Here is a 21040-nt window from a genome sequence, read left to right on the forward strand (position 1 = left end):
AATTTTTCTTCATAAAGACATTTCTTTCTTCATTACTTACCAAGATATCTCAAGCACTACTATTCAAATTCTCATAAAAAGGTATCAGATCCCTTTAATGTATAGTGTTTATGTTTAAGCACCACTGTTTATCAAACAAATACTCTACAGAAGCTGTGCTAAGGCATATGGAGGACAAGTAGGTGTTTCGGGACAGCGAGCACTGAATATTGTGGCTGCTAAATGCCAATATTCTTCTAAAGTTGCAATTCTCTGAAAAGAAGACTTAAACATCTGCCATCTTCTGCAGGCCCTTGAGCCCCTGTTAAGTCCTTTTGAGAAATGCTATTTGTTTTCCATTCTTTAATTAGCCTTAATCTAGTAACCTTCATCTTGCCTTTCTTCTGTCCTGAATTTTCAGAATAAGAATAAACATTCATAGGAAATTGATATAAAACTCTGTCCTATTAGATTTTCTATTATAATCTACCTATTAGATTCAGGTAATGAAGTGGCCTAAATTAGGTATTACACAGTAGTTATGATTTACCCACCACAATCTTACAGGTTTTTCAAAGCTCCTGCTTGAAAAAAACCCCCAAAAGTCCAAAACAAAACTGATTTCCATACAGTAAACAGGATTTACTTGTTTAACATAATATGTAAGATAGGCAAGTTAGATACCTGATCAGGGTGATGGGTCTTTTCTTTGCAGCCAGACTTCTAAAGTAAGTAGATAATTGTGTGCATACATACAAAGAAGCAGAGGGGGCCCAATCAGCACCCTCTTTTACCCTTAGATGAGCTTCAATGTGCAGTTATGGATGAGGGGAAAAAACCAAAAATTCTCACTGAGCTATTAACTACTGGATACCAGTTTCCTCCTCCTCCAACCATGTGACTAAATATGTAAAACCTCACATTTTGCCTCAGGAAATATATTATAATGCATGAGAATTATTAAGTAACAAACTTCTGCAGCTCTAACCATCTGTATAGAAATTAACAAATCCAAAAACATTTCAGTGACTCCTAGCTTAAACCCTACTAATTCAGTGGTACAAAGTGGTACCATATAGAGAAGTTGACACTGGTAACACAACAAACCTGTTTGCTTTTCCTGTATACTTGCATAGAAAATAAACCCAGGATGATTACTGGTAATTACTCTCCAATTCAAGTGCACATTAGCCATTTCATTAATCTCATAATTGACTGGACAAAACAAAGTCAAACCCTTTAGAGCTGGAAGGTATGGAGAAGCTTATCTTCTAGTCCCATTTCAGATGAAATGTCAATCACTACCTTTGGGACAACACTGAAGAGGAACTAACAATGCTAACAAGAACCAGTATGTATAAAAAAACTTACTTTATGGAAAGAGGAAGCCAGAGACAAAGAGCTTGGATCTGAATCAGGTAGAGAGAACAGTAAAAATTCATTATTCAAGTTTTCTTGTGACCTGGCTTTTTCTTAGTTCATACTACCCTGCAAAACAACATGATAAAAGAAAGCTACTGGTGCTGTAGCTGACACTGGGAGGCACACGCAGGTCAGTGTTACAAGCCCATCTGTAGAGCAGTTATTGCCAGTACCAGAATTACCAGAATGCCAGAGTGGACCAATGGACATTTGTGTTAGGCGACCTCCTACCAAATCAACCAACCCCAAAGTCTGCCCCAACTATTTTTGGCTGCAATAAATAACTCTGCACAAAAAAAAAAAAAAAAAAAAAAAAAAAAAGAAAAAGAAAAAGAAAATTTATTTAATTAAGAAAAAAATACAGAACACTTTGATTTAAAATTACTTCTTCAGAAGCCTGTCTTTAAGGTGAGTTCATAAGTACACAAGACAGCTAAAAGCACTGACCGCAGCCCTTCCAATAGGCGGAGAAAAAACAAATACTCAGTATCATCAACTAAATATTGTCTCAGTTGTAAAACAAATATAACAGAAGAAAATGGGGGCTTTTCCTTTCCAGAAGTTGGATTATATTTAGTGCTTCAGGCCAGAAAGAAGTACAGCTCAAAGTTCAGCTCCAAAACAATTACAGCAGTTCAAGTTGTTGCTGTCATGTTAGGCCCTTTCCTCCCAGTGCAACAGTCTCTAGTCCCAGGCCATCAGCACTTTGGTTTACAAGCTCCTTCTCTTGCTAGTCTATCAGCTTCTTCATTTCCTTGGAAGCCGGCATGACCAGGAATATGCATCTATCAGGACAAAATATAGCAGTGTTAGACATGGAAGAAACTAGGAAAAAAGTAGATACATGAAATTGGATAAAGCAATGCTCTGTCATTCATAGTACAGGAGCACCTCCTCAGAGGTCCTCACCTAAGATTTATTCCTTAAGTTTTCTTCCCAGAGATATTCATTGTCTCTCTTCCTCTAGGGAAACTCTTGTAAAACTGTGGATATCATCTTTATGGGAATTAATAAAAAGCATAAGGACCAGCTAACCTATCCTTTAAGAAATGCAGACAACAGCTCCAATTCAAAATTCCCACCTTCCTGCATTCAGTGGTTAAACTGAGTTGATCTTTCCCTAAAAGCCAAAGTCCTCTATTCCACTAAAAGCCTTGGCAGTTACTGCACTCACTTAGGATACATACATAGGGTATTAGAAGATCCTCTCATTTTCAAATTTCTTAATTGTCCATCCATCAATCAGGAACTGAAAAAAACCTTTACACCCGAAGCCCATTCTTGTCAGAACTAAGGGCAGAGTATGAAGGTGAGGAAGAAAATCAAGGTTGCTACTTGACAAGATCAGAGAGGGAATAAGCATGAAGTGGATGTGAAGTGACATTAGATTTACATGGCAAGGTTTTGGTACCACATGGGGAGCTGTAGGTATGGTTCTGTGAAAAGACATGAGCAGTGCCCCTACGTGAGAGAGAGCCAAATCCAGACAGCTCCAAAAGGGACCCACAGTTTGACACAGCTAAGCCCATCAACAAAGCTGATGGCTCTTCTCTGATGACATGTTTAAGAAAGGGTAAAAATGCAGCACAACAGCCAGAGAAAAGAATGAGAATCTGTGAAAGGAACAGCTCTGCAGATACCAAGTCAGTACTAAAGGAGGAGATGCTCCAAGCACCTGAGCAGAGATTCCCCTGCAGCCTGTGGTGCATGGTGAGTCAGCCTGTCCCCCTTACAGCCCAAGGAGGGCCACTGTGGAGCAGAGATGTGCCTGCAGCCCGCAGAGGACCCTCTATGCATACACTCCTCCTGAAACAAAATCTGTCCAACCTTTTTTAAGAGATTTAGGTTTAAGAAGTGTGCATAAAGGAGTATCTTTTAATTACGTAAAATATTCCCAAGAACAGCTGAACTTAATGGGTCTTTAAATTTTTATGCTTTCTCCTCAACAGAATATAGGAGCAGCTATAGAAAATCTAACCAGCCTGTAAATTGCTTTCACCAACTCTGTGACACAGAGCAACATGAATACCTGCAACAGATCCCATCAAAAAAATTGCACATTAAATATCTACATGATCCTGTTTTCTACAGAGTAAAGATAGAAGCTGAGTAAACATGCCATTAGCACCTGCAAAGTCAAATCTACACACATTTTCTCAAATCAGTGGTCTTATACCATAATTAGGCTAAAATTTAAGATGCAAAGGAATGTATTTCCCTGAAGTGTTAAGCACTGATATTAGAGGTTACAGAAAAATACATTTTACCAGAAATACCTGTATAGAAGTTGGTTTACTTCTTTACTGGAGAGCAAAACAATTTAAAAAATGTTATTTTAAAGACCTTCTCACACTAATTTTCCTTAGAAGAGATGCAGTTAAGTCACAGAAAACTAGAGCTGGTTTATTTGGGATTACACACACTTAATTTTCCCAGTTTAAAGACACTCATGTAATTGCGTTACTCCAACAAAGCAGCATCCTAAATAGTTCTGAAAAGCAAATACAGAAATTAAGCTATGATACAAAAACCTGTTATATTCTAAGGTTAGACTTCCAGGATCAGAAATTGCATCTAGTTTGTTAGAGCTCTAACAAACTAAATAATTATTGCAGGCATTTTCTAAGCAGTAATAAGAGACAGGAAACAAATACAAATATTTGTTTAAATAAATGAAATACTGGTTCTATGAATCTAGGTTATGTTGCTAATTTGCTTTAAATACAACAAGCAGCTTCTCTGTATTTGCAGTTTTACTTAAGGATGTACAATACTATGCTCTACAAAAGTCTTCTTTATGATCACACTTTTAAGTTTCTACCAGAAACATGTTAAAAATGTTACCATGTTCTACCAGAAACACGTTTAAAATGTCATTAAGAATAAAACACAAGAAACTTACCCACTGAATTTCTATGTCTTTTGCTAGATTATCAAGTCTTTCAAAATCTTCTTTATTTATTACACTTCCTCCTGAACTTGTTCTCCAGCCATTTGTTTTCCAGTTGTCAACCCAGCTCGTAATACCTGTGCAAAGGGGGTATCACCATAAGAGTGCTATTAAAGAAGTCAGCAAGGATCAAGGTGGAGCCAACAGCCTTTTAACAAGACATTACCTCTGTACAAAGTCTCAGGCAAAAACACTGGCAACAAAAGATAATTCTTGTTTGCTTCTCTGATGCTGTCTTTCAGGATTGTATTTTTTCAATATCACCTGAATTACCCAACCATTAAATTAAATATCTGTTTTTCCAAACAGATATTTAATTTAAAGACTACAATTTTATATATGCACTGTACACAGAGTATCTTATTAACTTCAATAAACTGAAGCTAAGGATTTGCTTGATGATACAGTAAGCAAAGCCTACTGCTCACCAGAGAATTTTCTATGTAACTCCTTAAGTAAGGATTTTTATTTTCCTTTTAAACATCTGTGCTGGTGTGGACAATGTAAGACATCCTTAATGCTTTCATGACCTGAACCAACAGGAAATCTCCAACCTTGCATGCACAACCTCCAAAAACCAAATTACATCCACTTGTACTTAACTACAAGCCTCCTTCTTTGGCATTTTTAAATAATAATTTCTAGACACATCTACAAAATACCTTTGCTTAAACAAGAATAGCATGGCACCTGCACCTCAGTGTCCCAAAATGCAAAATGAAACTGCCAGCAAAACCAAAGAGACTAAGACAAAAAGAGCAACTTTTAATTTTCAGCCATAAGCTGCGCTAAGTTTTTGTTAAATGTTATTTCAGAAAAAAAACCCACAAAAAATCAAATCCCCAAAGTGATCTGGAAACAAACAAACATGTACTGCCTTTGTAAAATTGAGTTTAAAAAAAACCAAAAAACAACCACCTAACCAACCAAACAAAAATAAAAAAAACTTAGGCAGTTCCAGATTATCACAGGAACAAAATCTGAAGATCTTGAGGAAAGAGGAAGAAGCTTTCTTCTGAAATTTAGTCTTACTGGCTGCTTCATATCGTACTTATAGAGAATAAAATTAGGTTTTCCAAGTCTTTTAATCTGAGCACATATCTCTGGCTAGTCTTCCAGGATAGCCTAAAAGCTTGGAAGCAATAGAACCTGAATGTACTTCACAGATGTGTGTGTTGAAAACAGCCTCTCCAATACATGCAAAACAACAAAAACCCCACAGGTTACCACACCAACTCCCAAGTAATTTCCTGAGTACAGCCTTAATAGCCTATACATGAACAACATTTTTTCTAGATTTTGTGTCACACTAAACGCCTCAGGACACAAATCCTGGTGTTACTTCTGTCAGCATTTACTATAACAGACACTTTGACTCTACTTCTATTTGATGCAGTTAGCAGGCAATGTCTGATACTCTGAAGTTTTCCCCCAAGCAGTTGTAAGTGTAAGTTATGCCCCATCTTCCTTACATTCCTCTCCCCAGGATTCAGAATGTTCTGTGGGTCTTATGTAATGAAAAAGAATGCAGTGTCTTTAAGGATCAGGAAAATTAAAATCATTAACTTACCATTAATAGTAAACTTGCTATCAGTGTAGATGATTAACTTCTTGATGTTTTGACTCTTGGCTTGCTCTATTGCTTTGCAGGCTGCCTTAAGAACATTTCAAAACAACCACAGTTCAGAAAGGATTTTGACCACATGGAATTAAGATACCAACAAAGTACCTGATGCTAACACAGAACTACAGAGTATTACTGTAACCTCTCCACCAATGGCTATCGACATGTTTTAGTGTAGAGGATCCCCAAATTGTGTATTGCACATGACACCTTTATGATTCAGGCAAAGAGGCAGGCAATTAAGTTTCAATAGCAAGAAAACCTCTTAACATTATGATGTTCAACTCTGTGCTGAAGAAGTAGCTCTCTGACCTGTTTTCTTACTATCAAAACCTCTATCAACACCAAGGCATTTTCTCCAAAACTTTGAGGAGGAAGAGCTTATATCAGTTCCAACAGTCTAGATGCCTTTTGGGGTGTTTTTTTGGTCCTCTGAAATATTACAGGGAGAAGTGGCTGGGTGTGGATGTAGAACTGAAAAGCTCTTTAGTGACAAATCTGACCACTGGCACACCAACACCACCTCTAAAATGAACTCTGAATTTTTTAAGCAGATCAATTGCCTATTAGGTTCATCTCCAAACATGGAGTGTGGGATGCAGAAATACCATAATTAAGAGGAGATGAAAAGAGAAGACTAAATCTGCTGCTGTCAACAGAAGTTAGTCAGGAGCCTAGAATAATTTGTTGTATTTATCTAAGGATTATGATACTCTGATCCTGCCACCATAAGAAGCTGACTCTCAACCAATACTCAGCAGTCCTCACTCTAAGGTCTGAAACACACACATTAAAAATGCAAGAGAATCTACACAGAGTTGAGAGTGAGACTTTTCTAATGTAAGGCTGTTTAAATAGCTGTGCTTGGTGACATTTGGAAATTCTCAAGGTGAATTACCTAGTTCAAAGCCCATAAAGACCAATAAAACTTGAAGATAACTATTTATTTGAAGTCATAACTCTGAATATTTTGCATACTTTTCTTAGAGCTCCATACTAGTTTCTGGAAACCAGAGCTGAAATAGGCCTGAAAGTGCAGCTGCAGTCTAACATGGAGAAGCATTTCAGATCATTTGCTACTTACATGGATTTCTGCTCTTTGATTAGTCTGCCGTCCAGGAAGTCTTTCACTGGTATTTCTGTGTCCAAAGAACAAATAGTAGATTAGTTATTCCAAGTATTCCAAATGGTATAATGGATACACATTAAAAAAAATAAAATAAAGACAAGAATATTATTTCCAGTTGATTTTTCCCAGAGAGACTGCTTTCTCTATCCCCCTCAATATCTCCTGACTCAGTCTCCTAACACTGTCATTATGAGTCCCAACAACAGAGCTTCATATTTAAAAGGAGGCTGGCATTGTAAATCATAAGAACCAAACAGAATACATAATTAAAAAAAAAAATCCATTGAGCTACTTACAAAGGGTGGCCTGGTCCCCAGTAGACACCTATTCCAGCACGTGCCCTGTTATGTCCATTACCAGAGCAACAACCATCTGTATAAACAACTGCAAAGTCACCTACAAAACAATCATCAAAATCAGCACTTTTTCAAAAACACTGACTATTTAAGATAGAAGAAATGTTTGCCAGTATATTAAGCCTCAAAACTTCTCTCCCCAGAGAGCCCTTCCAAAAGGCAACTGCAGAAGCCATGTGAATTAGGAGTGCAGAACACCACAAGTCTCACTGCAGCTCCTCACTGCTGGCAAACCAGTCAGCCTCAAGAACTTCTGCCCCAAGTCCCATACTTTTCACTACAGCTCATGTCTACTTCAAAACTTAAAAGCTACAGCAAATCTGCAGCCCAGACACACATAAAATCCCACCTATAACACTATGATTAAACTATATATTCATACCAGTTAAAATCAATCAAAATTACACTGAAACACAATGTGAACAAACAGACCATGGTTCATGTTTTCATTTCAAAAAGAAATAATGGGCCTAATGCTGCCATATACAAACCTCCCTGAAAATTTTCTAACAGTTACATTTGTTGCTTGTCACAGAGAATAAACAAATGAAAATAATGAAAGGAATGATCAAAGACCTCACCCATATATGAAAACTTATCTTCACTGACTGTTGGTATTGAGCACACTGAGTGTACTTCATCATGTTTTACACGCTTTGCAATCTGTTCTTCATTTGTAGACCGTTCATATGGCCTTTTACAGGTACTGCAACACATAGTATTTAATTCTGGTTCCTCTCTCTGGCTACCATTTTCTTGTGTCACAGCTGGAGGAGCAAATGCCTCTACCAAAAAAAAAAAAACCAAAAAAAACAAGGAAGTTAGGAAGTTCAGCAGAATCAAATTTTATTTTATTTGAAATGACTGCTTCTAAAGACAACAGTTGTTAGCAACTATTAGCAATGTTAGTCCGTTATCTGACACCCCATGCCCCCCCCCCCGCCAAACCATTATCGAAAAGAAATAGACAACTCCACTCATTCTTCACCTTAAGTCAAACCGAAGAGGAAACAGACATGCAATGGCCCTTACACCTTAGCGCGTACACAGAGCAAGCAACGCTCTCCAAACACCCACAGAAACACTTCCACTGCACTGGCACATCCATCCCCGTGTCCGGAGGCTATGGCCACGGCGCTGAGCCAGTGACGAGGAATGAGCAGGGGCTGGTGCCCGCGTTCCGGCAGCAGCCGCAGCGCTGGCTCAGCCGCCGTGCCTGCCCCGAGCCCCCGGCGGGACGCCCGCCCCCCTTCCCTCCTCCCTGCCGACCGGCGGGACGCGCTACCTGCCGGCTCTGGCTGCTGCTGCTGTGGTCCCGGCAGCCCGGAGCGCACGAAGGTCCAGGCGTCCTTCTCGGTGGCGAACTTCTTGAAGCTAGCGGAGGGGAACTTGTTCACCTGCTCCTGGCACTCCGCCCTGCAACAGAGCGGGCAGCGGTGAGGCCGGGCCGGGCAGGCTCCCCGCTCCACCGCGGCCCTCGCTCGCTCACCAGGTGCGGTAGACGCCGGTCCGCCGGCCCTTGCGCACCGCGTAGAACATGGAGGCGGCCCTGGGCACGAAGCAGGAGTGGCTGAGCACGGCCACGAGCCAGCGCAGCATCGCCCGACCCCGCCGCCATCCGCGCCCACCCCGGCACCGCTGCGCCTGCGCGGCCGCCGCGCTCGCGGCAGCGCCTGGGCCGCCTACGGGCCGCCAGAGAGACCAAAGTACCAGAAAATCCCACAGCGCAGGGTTTTGTATGGCTTGGCTTTTTTGTTTGGTTGGTTTTGTTCCCTTCTCCCACCAATAAAGGTATTTTTAAAACCTAAATCAGCTGGTGTTTGGGGCACGAGGTCGCAGCGGCTTTGCACAAGGCACCTCGTTCTGGAAGCCCCATTTGCTGAATGGCAGAGGAGAGAGAGACCTCTCAGGTGCGCTGGCACGTTCAGCGCGTCCGAGAGGCTGGAGCTGAGCAAGGTCTTTAAGCTGGTTCTCATCCTGCTGCCCAGGCTCCAGGTGCGTGTGTTCCAGCTGAGCCCTGCGTCGAGGTGGCCTCTGGAGTGAGGAGAAACGCCTTGACGGAATCGGAGGGCCCTTAGGGTTAGGAGGGACCTCTGGGCATCATCTGCCATGGCAGGGTCGGCTGGTGCAGGTGACACAGGAACATGTCCGGGTTTTGAATGTCTCTAGAGGGGGAAACTCCACGACATCCCCAAGCAGCTGCCACTCTCAGTGTAAAAAAGTTCATCATGTTGAGATGAAACTTCTCATGTTTTAATTTATGGCCACTACTCCTCCTCCTGTCGCTGAGCACCACCAAAAAAAGTGTGGCACCATCCTCCTAGCACCTTGGACTGTCATGTACTTGGAGACCGAAGCTGGGAGCTGGCTGTGTGCCAAATTCAGCTCCTCGGCTTCTGACAAGATCAAAGTAGCAAAGACGGGGACACTGCTCTGGCCACCTCCAGGAGCAGCCCAAGGTATCCAAGCTGCTGTTGTACTTCCCTCATAGCTCTAGTACAGATCCCTGTAAAGAAGCTGACCACATGGTGCCAGAGCTGCAGTGTTGTGTCCAGATCTACAAGGGTGGCCCAGTGCCAAGAATGCCAAGAATGAGAAACACTAGCATTAATTTTGCCTTGTTGCAAAACCAGCAAATGGGCTCAACATTATGCATAAATACTATGTGTATTAATTGGATAACATTTCTCTTAAAAAAAAAAAAAAACAACCCGAAGAGCTTATGTATTTGACAGGACTTGGTGGAACTGAGAAACGACTTGGTCAGGGTTATATGAAAATATAATTACTTCATTTTCCTTACTTCTACCAACACATTCATGAGACCTCATATAGCATCCTAATGCTGTTGGAATACTTTTGTTACACATCTGACTAATTTATTCTTTCCACTTCTTCATCGTGCCCATTCTGAGACTGCATGGCATAAGAACCTTTTTAATTACATTACTTTGCAATGACATAACTTTTAAAGATCACAGGTCCACAGTGGTTCTTAAAAACCTGTCAGATATTTTAAGTACCAGGCATTATTGGGTACCAGGCACATTGATCACTCTACATCCTTCTCCTAACACAAATTCAGTGTCCAAGAGGAAACATCTCTCTACACCTTTTTTTCTCGTTGCTGTTATGCAGCATCCTGGTCTGTTCAGCACTCACAACATGGAGATGGGAAGCTGCATCTTTATTCATTAATGCTCTGAACAGTCATGTTTTGATCCACCCACACATCACCTGTTCTTTCTCCCTCTCATTAGTGGCTTCTCAGTATAAACTAAGTGCATACTGCTGGACTGATGAGACGATTCCTTCTTATCTTTCTTTTTGGTACTCTTCAGTCAGGTCCTGATCACTGTTGTTTAGCCAAACCAAATCTCTATAAATACTAATCCTGGCCATCAGTATGAGCTGAGCAGTTTTTCCCATTCATTGAATTAATGCTAGGAAAAAAGAGTGATATGGGAGAAAAATAGGCACTGAACAATCTGTTTTGCTGGCTATCATTAATTTAGTGAAAAGTCCACAAATGTTAGAAAACATGATGAGCTGCATTTTGCAGATGCTAAGGTTGTTTAGTCTGGGATGTTGGTGTCTTTGTCAGTTTTTTGTTTACAGGGGTTTATTACTCCATTATTGCATTTTGTAAAGTAACAAACTACACACAGCATTACATGGTAATGGCAAATGTGTTTGTACAAGCTTAAGCTGGCTGCTCTTGGGGTAATCCAGAGAATCTAAGCACACAACCAGTGCTCTGAACCCCATCCTGGGCCCAACATCCTTGGACAGTATGTGCAAAGAATTGCACACCTGCCTCCAAGTGGGACTTACCCTTGAGCAAGAAACCTAAATCAGCCAACAGGGAAGTGTCAAGACGGGGATTTTTTTGTCAAGGCAAGGTTTTAGCTCCACTTCAGATATACAGCCTTCTTTCAAAATTAAAGAAGGCACTTCTTTCAAAATTAAAAAATACAGCTTGCTCTATTTATCAGTGTGCAAGTGTTATTTGTTAGATAATAGCACAGTATACAAAAAAGAGTGCTTCCACTGATGGCAGAGTATGGTGACCCCAGAACACTCATCTTGAGTTAGTAGTACTTGAACACAGCTGAAGACTCATGCATTATTTGTACTCTCGTAACAGTCTGGTAACTGTGATCACTGTGACACTGACTCAGCGGAAGCAACTGAGAGGTCACATTTACAGAGGCAAACAAAAACCAAAGCCAGGCTGTCGCCCTGGTTTTTTAAGATTTTCTAGGTTTTCTGATGTTGACATTCTTGTCGAGAACTTTCTCACACACTTTCTGTAAATAACACGTTGTTTTGCATTCTTTTATGGAGGAGGAGAAATTTGAGAAACTGTTAGTTTGACCAGTGTCTTTGGAGAGGTGGCACTGCCACCCTCCAATCAACTGTCACTTTTGGAAAACTATAAATGCTGGAGTCAGAAAATAAACTTCCTTTTTGCTCTTCACCTTGAGAGCAGCGGTGTGCGCCTGTGGTCTTTCGTGTTCCACAGCGACATCAGGCTGCCCTGTGCTGGCAGGCGATTGCCAGCACGCTCCCTGGCATGGGTTTGGCCATGGCTCTCAGCACAGCGCCTCGCTGCAGGCCGCGGTAACGGTGCCAGCACTGGCTCCATCACGTCTCTTCCGCCTCGAAAGGGCTGAACATCAGGGAGAACTCCCACACCACTAAATTAACATGGAATGGTTGACGGAGAGGGCAGGGAAAAACACCACACCATCCACTCTCCCACTGTTCGAACGGTGGCTGCTGCCGTCCTGCACAGCCCTGGCGAGAGGGAGAGGGGAAGGGAGAGGGAGCTCCGTGGCGCAGGCAGAGCCGCGCTTCCTCCGCGGGCTGCACAAACCGAGCGCACCGCGGTGCCAAGGCCGACATTCGGGCTCTTCACAGGAGCGGCATTTCGACACCAGAGGCCGAGAGTTCTGCTGTGAGAGAGGCGGCGGGGGCGGCCCACGGCGAAGGATCGGCGTAACAGTGAGGGATAGAGCTGAGCAGGGGACACTCTCCCTCCCCGTCCCTCGCTCCCTGCCGCAGGAAGCGCAAAAGTCTGAGGCGGGACGGGAGGGCACCGTACTCGACGGCACTGCGCATGTGCCAGCCCGCGCACCCCGCGCCAGGACCTTAAATGTCCGCTCGGGCTTCGCTATAGCGGATTCGCCGTGTGCTCGCAGCGCCCGCCTTGCCCTTCTTCCGGCTATGGCTTCACCCGAGGTGGGCGGGGCCAGCGCCTTCCCGGGCCGCGATCTGTGCTGCTCTCGCGAGAGCTCCCCCTTTTCCTGGCCGGCGCGGAGCGAGGTGGGTGCCCGGGCCGGGGCCGCCGTTCCCCCGCCGGGGCCGCCGCGATACGGGACCGGGCGCGGAGCCGGGGCCCCCCGCGGCATCGCGGCGTGGGGATGCGCCCGATTACCGCTAGCCCAGGGCCCGATGGCCGCCGGGGCGCCCGGGGCCGGGGGTAGCCAGCCGGCGGGGTTCCCCTCCTCCCTCGGCCGGCGGCGCCCTGCGGGAGGAGGGGCCGGGGCCGGGAACAGGGCTGGGAGTGCCGCTCGCCCGTCGAGCCGCTCGTGGGGCTCTGTGCATGGTGGTGCCGCTTCCCCGGGCTCCCGCCGTGGTGGGCAGGCCCCGCGCTCCCTGGGACGCTTTTCCTGTGGCCTGGTAGTCACCCCCTGGTGCGACGTGCTGGGGCTGGCCCGGCCCGTGGGGCGTTCTCTGGCTTTTGGAGCGTGTGACTGCGCAGGCGGATTGGAGAGTCCTGGCTGTGTTTGGAATAGGTGACACGTGCTTGTTGACAGCCGAAGTGTTCTTTTGCGTTGCAGAAAGGCCATGTTCAGCTCTAGCGCCAAGATTGTGAAGCCTAATGGCGAAAAGCCAGATGAGTTCGAGTCTGGTATATCCCAGGTATGTGGCTTTTCCTTGTTCTCTTCGGTAACTCACTTCAAGTTATAGACACAGTTGTCCAGACCCTCAGCTTTGAGGTTGATCCTGTCAGCGTGTTTTCTTTCCTAGTTTTACTTGGGGACTGGGTCAGCCTCTGTTTCCATTAGTTAAACTTGTTGGATGTTGGTGTGTCTTACAGGAAGTTAAGTCTTTGATATTGACTGTGGTTGTAAGTTTATACCTGCTATTTGGCACTCTGGACACACTTTGGTCTCAAGTGTTCTCATGAACTGAAGTGTATTTAATGCATTATTCCACAACTTTACTTTTGTAGGCTCTGCTGGAGTTGGAAATGAACTCCGACTTGAAGGCTCAGCTGCGGGAGTTGAACATCACAGCAGCTAAGGTAGGCTGGACCTTCTCCACTAAGAGCTGGGTGGTGACTTTTTCTGTGTATGTTTAATTTTTATGGGTGTTAATGGACTAGGTGAATGGTGTCTTAAGCCCTTATGGCCTGTGATAGTTTTGTTATGTGCTGTTGTAACTTATCTTCTGGTATTTGCTGCTAGCATGTAGGATTCTGTATAGCGTTTTTCTTAGGAACTAGTCTGAAAAGTCCCTGTAAAAGCTGAAAGAGCAATTTGGTATGTTAAATAAGTGTTCTACAATGATGATTCTAATTTATGTCTCTGCAGACTGGGTTTGTGAAACTGACTTTTTGCATGTAGATAGTGGCTGGAAATGTAGGTGTTACAGAAACTTAGTCAGAAACATAAACTGCAATACTCTTCATAAAGAACGAAATTGTTGTGAGTCTCCTATGTAGGTGGTAGGTGGATTGAGGCAATAGACTGACTTGATAATGTAGCTTAGCCTCCTGTACATTTCTAGTTTTAGATCATGCAGGCAGCTGAAACATCAAGAAAGAAAAAGCAGAAGGCAATTAATGGAAAAGGAGAAAAAAAGAAAGAAAGAAAATTAGTGTTTGAATTTGTTAGGCTGGAAGACTGGACGGTAGCAGTGAAGCAGATCACTGCAATCAGAAACTTTATTAGACTGCCTTTGGTTTTTGTCCAGGCTTACATGTACAGACACAGGGGCCTTGACTGCTTAGAGTTGAGTTAAAAAGAATCTGGGAATGCAGAAAGCAGCATGTATGGTGTATGAGCTGAATGGCCTTCAGAAGAAACCACATCTCTCTGGAAGTGCAGCAATGCCAGCTGTCCGTAGTGAAATGCTTTTAGAAAAGTCTTTGTTCTTTACTTAGCTGCTTGATTTGTGAGAAATCTCCCATGAGCATCTGAGTTTGCTCATATGAGAAGGTAGCTGGTGAAGAACAATTCCTTCTTCCATTCTGTTGGAGCATGAGGTTGTCTCTGCAGCCAGTTTCATGGGAGAAGTGCCTTATAAGCCTGTGCAAACTTTGAGTTTTAACTACTGGAGAGACAAAGCAGGGGAGAAGTATTCTGTCCTAGTGCATTGTAATCCTGTTACAAAGGGGTGATGAATGTTTTGATTGAGTAGGGATGCAGTTCTAGGCAAGTGGCCGACCGGAGGTGGTTTCCATGAAGCAGTAGATTAAAAGTAAGAGATTTGTTCCCCTAAACTTTGTCTGGAGTCTGCCTTAGAGGCAAGTAATTTCTGAAACTTTGTATCAGCACAACTGCAGATGTGATGGTAAACATTCGGTATAGGTGCAGTTTTAGCACCTGAGTCTCACCTTGTAGAAGGAATGGGCTTTGCTGTTCAGAGGATGTGGTTCTGAAAGGGTGGTGGGATTTATTGCCCAATCACTCTTCCACAGTGAAACAAATACTCTGATTAAAGTTTTTCTGTCAGTGCTTTGTCTATAGAGCATTAAGGCAGGTACTGCCTTCTGATGCTCTCCCTGCCCCACAGAGTCAGAAGCAAGGCTATCAATACTTGTGCTCAGGATTCATGGTCAAACCAAACATTACTTCTCAACCCCCAGCTAATGATTACTTTGTACTTTTGTTTCAGGAAATTGAAGTAGGTGGTGGCAGAAAAGCCATCATTATCTTTGTACCAGTTCCTCAGCTGAAGTCCTTCCAGAAGATTCAGGTGCGGCTAGTTCGGGAGCTGGAGAAGAAATTTAGTGGAAAACATGTGGTGTTCATTGCTCAGGTAAAAAACCCCTTATAATCACAAAAAATGTTGATTTGAAGGGATATCTGGAGGTGATCTAGTCCAGGCTCACACATGTTCCAGTTTTGCATTACCCATTCAAGGTAACAGTGGTAGTAATTAATTGTACCAGCAGGAGATGTAATGAGTGTCTGGTGGATGTAAGCTAAAATGTTTTCAGTTGGCAGCAGTAGAAACTTGGTGAGATGTAAAGTTGTTTCATGGGGGTTATAACTTTCTTGTTCTGGCCTCTCTTACTCCTTCAGAAGTTTGACACACAAAGCTTAAAATAAAAGGGAGTGAATATTAATAGGAACTTTGCTACCCTTAGATGATCTAGGCACTTACATTTTAAGTTACTAGGAAATGAGGGGAAAAAAACTCATGCAAGTTCTAAATATATGGCAGGAGCTAAGGTGAGAATGTGTTAGAGGGATCTTTGGGGAGTACTTAAGGGTTGGTCATGCTAGGGATCTGTCTGCAGAGTGGATAATTGGTTAAACTGAAGCTAGATGAAATTTTTTAATGCAATTTTTAGAACCAGAGCACCTTACCCTGAATCTTTATATGGCCAAGAAGATTTATTTTAATAAAGTGCCTCAGGTTTACGTCGCCTAAAGGTTCTTGACCCAGAGGTGGTTGGGCACTGGAACTGGACCGACTGGGAAGTGGTCACAGCACCAGCCTGACAGTGCTGTGAGGTGTTTCTGCAATACCTGCTGGCACATGGTGTGACTTATGGGGATGTTCTGTGCAGGGCCAGGAGCTGGACTCGATGGTCCTTGTTGGTCTCTTCCAACTCAGCATATTCAGTGATTTTTTTAGATTCTGTGATTCTGTAATCCCTTGAGAATTCCTTTTCAATTCAGTAATCAATTTTAGAAGGGAACAGTGATTTTGACTATGACATGGCCCAGTTTGGATAGTGGTAACCCCATCATGAATACAGTCATGGAGGAGCTGTGATGTGATGGTAGAAAATACTGCAGGTGGCTAAAACTGTGTCTAGAATGTTTTAAAACATCTACACTTGGACTAGGAAAGTAGAAAATAAGTTTTACTGACCTAACATTTAGATCCTAATTTTAGAACAGGTTATATTTAAGCCAGGATTTGATCTGGATTGTGCAATAGATCTTACTATTAAAACTAGCATTTCAGTCTCAGATGTCACCTAGCTGTCTGTGGAACTGAGCTCACTACTCCGGTTTGCACCAGAGGCTCGGTCTGAAAGAAGTTTGAAGTTCCCTGGGATTTCTGTTCCCAAAGAAGTCTGTTCACAGTGCTGATGATACACAGTAAACTACTGTGGTTGTATTCCTGGGGAGAGGGGATGAAGTACATATCTTCTATTTCAATTTCAGTGCCCTGAATACAGGAGGTAGTAATTGATACAGGTGTACAGCACTTCTGCAGGCAGCTCTAGTTCTCTAGTTTCTAATGCTGTTGTAACTTAAAACATACTTCAATCTACTTTGTCTTTTCATGCATTGATTTCTAGTGTGGGGGGAAAAGGTGGATGTTTCTGAGTTCATTGTAACCACCAGATACTGAGAAATGCCTTTTTGTTCTTCTCTTGCCTTAACAGAGAAGGATTCTGCCCAAGCCAACAAGAAAAAGCCGCACAAAAAACAAGCAAAAGCGTCCGAGAAGGTTGGTAGAAGATACTGATTCAGTATGACAGCCTTCTTTTGTACCTGGTAGTTTAGTCAAGTAATGGTTAGTTGAGTTTTTGAGAAGTCATTCAAGTGATTGGTTGGTCTTGTCCTTTCTCCTACTGCTTGAAATACTGCTTTGTATCTGTCATTTGACTGCTAATGTGTTCAGTAGAAAGGTCACCTTTGGGCACTGTGTTGCATTTCTTAGCACTCAATCTGTATGTCCAGCTACATCTGTAGCAAATTTTTAGCAAGCAGTGCTTGCTTAAGGAACCCCAACCTGCTGTCTCTGTTACCACAGTGTGCTGACAAGAACTATTTTTTTATCAAGTTATAGGAAGAGCCTCTTCCACATCACGTATTAGACTGTGTGAAAAAGTCAAGGCTTGCACACTGAAGGGGATGCAGTGAGTGAGAGAGTGGGTGAGGAGGGGTGTTGGTACGAGTACTAGTCCCTCTGGATATGAATTTAATAGCAATAGTATAGTCATTTGTGTTAAATGGCCTCCCTGCTCTCATCTAGTCACTGGATTGCTAGACATGCAACACTGCTATGTCTTTGTGGTTGTCAGTGCTTCATGTATGTGTTGCTATATCATTATGTAAGTCTGTGTCTTAAAAGTTTGTTCTCTTTATGACATGTGGCATGTCTTGTAGCTTCTCCCTGCCCCCCCCCAGTATTATACCTGTGTCATGTATTACTGTATTTTGCAGTCTTCAGGCATGGATTTTTAAAGTACAGTTTCACAATACTCATCTAGCTGCAGTCCTGCCTTTGGAAGACTCTGCCTGTGTTCTTTTAAAATTAGCACTGCACAGTGGTTAGAGAAGTTGGCATTTGTGTCTGAATAGTATGCTGCTACTTTGTGCACAAGGAAAGGCAGGTGTGCAGGACTGCCCCTGACTCAGCCTGAGATAAGATACGGCTGGTGTATTGTTGTGGATGTCTCCCTTAGCTATGCCAGTGTGGGCAGGTGTGAAGTGCTGCTGTAGACACAGGTGTTAGTTACTAGTGATACTGCCCTGAAACTGTGGATCAGGATGCTGCAGACTTACTAATCCTCTAGACTCACGTGAAATAACCTGGGCCACCTTTTCTCATGTTGGCTCACTTCTGGACAGTTCAGGAACACATGTAGATTTCAAACAGTCATCTAAGCATGGACTCAATTGGCCAGCTAGTCTTTTTCTGTATTACATTGGGTTTAGGCAGATGAAGAAACCAGTGTTTCCAAAACTGGGTCTCCCATGAATGTACTCTGTGCAGCTGAGGATACTTATCCACTTAAACTTTTCCAGTCCGTGTCTCTGGCAGAGTTGCAGATGGAGCAATTTGGTTTTGATTTAAGTATTTATTAAATTTGTAGACATACAAGAATATGTCAGGGCTCTTGGCCACAAATCATTGTGTGATCTAGAAGGTCAGAAACCTGGCTACTTTTTCTTGTGCAGTCATTAAGTTTCTGCGCTCTGTAGAATTGAGCTTTTCTTTTTGCATGCCATGTGATATTGCTGTATTGTCACACTGTGGTGTTAAAGAGAGAAAACAACACTGAATTTTCAGCCAAAGCATGCTATGGAAGATTTAAACCTTGTCAAACTGATGAGTTTTCAAGAGGATGTGTTTTAACGCTATGAATGTGGCATTTCAGCCGTACGCTTACTGCAGTGCACGATGCTATTCTTGAGGACCTGGTCTTCCCCAGTGAAATCGTGGGCAAGAGAATCCGCGTAAAACTGGACGGCAGCAGGCTTATAAAAGTCCATCTGGACAAAGCACAACAGAACAATGTTGAACACAAGGTAAATAAAAAAACTCACTCATGCAGGTGGGGGTGACATTCTGACATCCTCAAGAGACTGTTTAGGGATACAGCAAAAGCCTTTTGGCTTGTGGAGATGCTTTGGTTTGTATTTGGAGTAGGGTGCTGAAATAGAGGCAAGTCAGTTTTGAACTAAAGCTCTAGTTCAACTTGCCAAAGCCCCTGCATTATAAAATAGCTATATTGGTTCCCTCATGGGACCAGACAGTGTTTTATTGGGTTTTTTGTATGAATAGGGGTTGTTTGGGTTGGTTTGTATTTTTGTTTTTCAAGTGAGGTGTTTAGTTTTGACCTTAAACAGATGTGCTGAGACTGTACTTCGCTTGTTTTTTTTTCTGGTGGGATTAAATGGCAGGTTTGTGTTCGGGCCTGCTTAGCTCTCAGGGTCTCATATTGTTGAAAATCAGAGAGACCCCAAATACTCTAGAGGAAATGTATCTGTTATGTAAATCCTCAGCTACCTTAATCTACAAGAAAATAATTGGCCTCAGAGTGAAGATATCCTGGCAAATAGTATAGTACCTTAAGTATGTTAACTTAGAGTTATTTGTTTACACAGCATATATAAGCAAGATGTATTTGTCTTCACAGGTGGAAACATTTTCTGGTGTGTACAAGAAGCTCACAGGCAAAGATGTGGTGTTTGAATTTCCAGAATTCCAGCTGTAAAATGCAAAAAAATGGCTGAATAAACAACTATTCATATAACAGAGTAATTTCATTTAAATTTTGAATTCCATAAACACAGATAGATGGGGATTAACTGGTTCTTGGGACTTCTCAGCTGTCTGGAGAGTGACACCTGTGAATCAAAGTATTAACTCCCCAGAATTTTAATGGTAGCCCTTTTAAGTTTTTCTTGGCGCTGTTGCAACACAACTGGACAAAATAGTCCAGTGTCTGCAAAAAGAATTCAGACTGAAGAACCTAAGTATTCCAGACCTCAACTGAGGAAAATACGGAGAATTACTGTAGAGCAGTGGAACTCCTCTGAGTTTTGCACACAGGATATCAGTTGGAGACCTACATGTTCCTGACACTGGAAGAAGTCAACTAGCAGGTGGTGTGTGACCTATGAAATGTGTAGAAATAACATCTGGATAAGGGGTTTGAATTCTTAGGAAGTAGACTGGGGGAGGTATAGGTTGATTTTTGAGGTAACTTGCTCTAAATGGCAACATTCCTTACCAGTTCTTACCTTAAAGCAGGCTCTGGTAGCTTAATGGAAAGGCTCTCAGACTGAAATGGGAAGGAATTTTTACTTCTCAGTGCTTGACTATATCACTGGACAAAAACAATGGGTTTTTTAGGTATTGATCTTGCTTTCAGAAATATTTTTTTTAGATTATGTTTTACCATGGTTCTGTACATGCTCAGTGATACAGGGAGAGATGCAGAAGAACTAGATGCATCCAAGCTTATGGTGGTGCTGGTCATGAAAAGTTCTGAGCTAATTACATTATTTAGTACCTGATTGTACTACACACAGTATTAGGAGTAAGTGTTTTATTTATCACTGTAAAAGACTACTAATTTTGGAGTCAGTCTGATAAATGGAGAGCTAAGTTGGGAACAAGTTGCGTGACAGGAGCACTTAATAACTTGCATTTTTCTACCTGAGAGTAGAGGGAGCAGAAGTACCCCTCACTGGGGGTTTTTGTACCTTTACTTCTCTTTTCCATTTACAGTAGTTTTGGTTGCTTTCCATTTTTAGCAATGGAGAGCTAAAAGGGTAAAACAAGTTCTGCATTGTTTTTGCATTGAAAAAATGAAGACTTTAAAATGTAAACATGACTTAGTAGGGCAGGAGTGATAGCCCTGTGCTGTTATTGTTGGTGCCGAGAATGCAAAGAGGAGGAAAACGTGCCTTGTTGCAATTAGTTAATTTCCTGTTACTTGCTGACAAGGCTTGAGTATTTGCACAAAAAGTAGGCTGTATCTTTGAAGAAATTTGTTTACCTTAAGGCCTTTTCCTATCTCCTTTTCAAACTTCTGTCTGGAGTATAACTTAATTCCTTATTTATTCCTTGAGACTTATTGTTCATCT

At 42.6% G+C, this 21040-nt stretch overlaps 2 protein-coding genes across 2 annotated transcripts; one reads left to right on the forward strand and one right to left on the reverse strand.

Moving 5' to 3' along the window:
- Positions 1 to 1722: 1722 nt before the first annotated feature.
- RNASEH1 (ribonuclease H1) lies at positions 1723 to 9119 on the reverse strand. The gene is made up of 8 exons (XM_009094949.4): positions 8950 to 9119; positions 8746 to 8876; positions 8042 to 8245; positions 7401 to 7500; positions 7060 to 7114; positions 5922 to 6006; positions 4304 to 4428; positions 1723 to 2186 (listed from the first exon to the last, which is right to left on the reverse strand). The coding sequence occupies exons 1-8, from the start codon at positions 9057 to 9059 to the stop codon at positions 2100 to 2102; spliced, it is 897 nt and encodes a 298-aa protein (XP_009093197.2). The 5' UTR covers positions 9060 to 9119; the 3' UTR covers positions 1723 to 2099.
- Positions 9120 to 12693: 3574 nt separating this feature from the next.
- Positions 12694 to 19701, forward strand: RPS7 (ribosomal protein S7). Its single transcript, XM_009094959.4, has 7 exons — positions 12694 to 12788; positions 13307 to 13388; positions 13702 to 13773; positions 15369 to 15512; positions 17101 to 17165; positions 18823 to 18973; positions 19585 to 19701. Exons 2-7 carry the CDS (start codon positions 13314 to 13316, stop codon positions 19660 to 19662), a joined length of 585 nt encoding a protein of 194 aa, XP_009093207.1. The 5' UTR covers positions 12694 to 12788; positions 13307 to 13313; the 3' UTR covers positions 19663 to 19701.
- Positions 19702 to 21040: the final 1339 nt, after the last annotated feature.

This window comes from Serinus canaria, chromosome 3 (assembly GCF_022539315.1).
Source record: "Serinus canaria isolate serCan28SL12 chromosome 3, serCan2020, whole genome shotgun sequence".
Classification (NCBI taxonomy): domain Eukaryota; kingdom Metazoa; phylum Chordata; class Aves; order Passeriformes; family Fringillidae; genus Serinus; species Serinus canaria.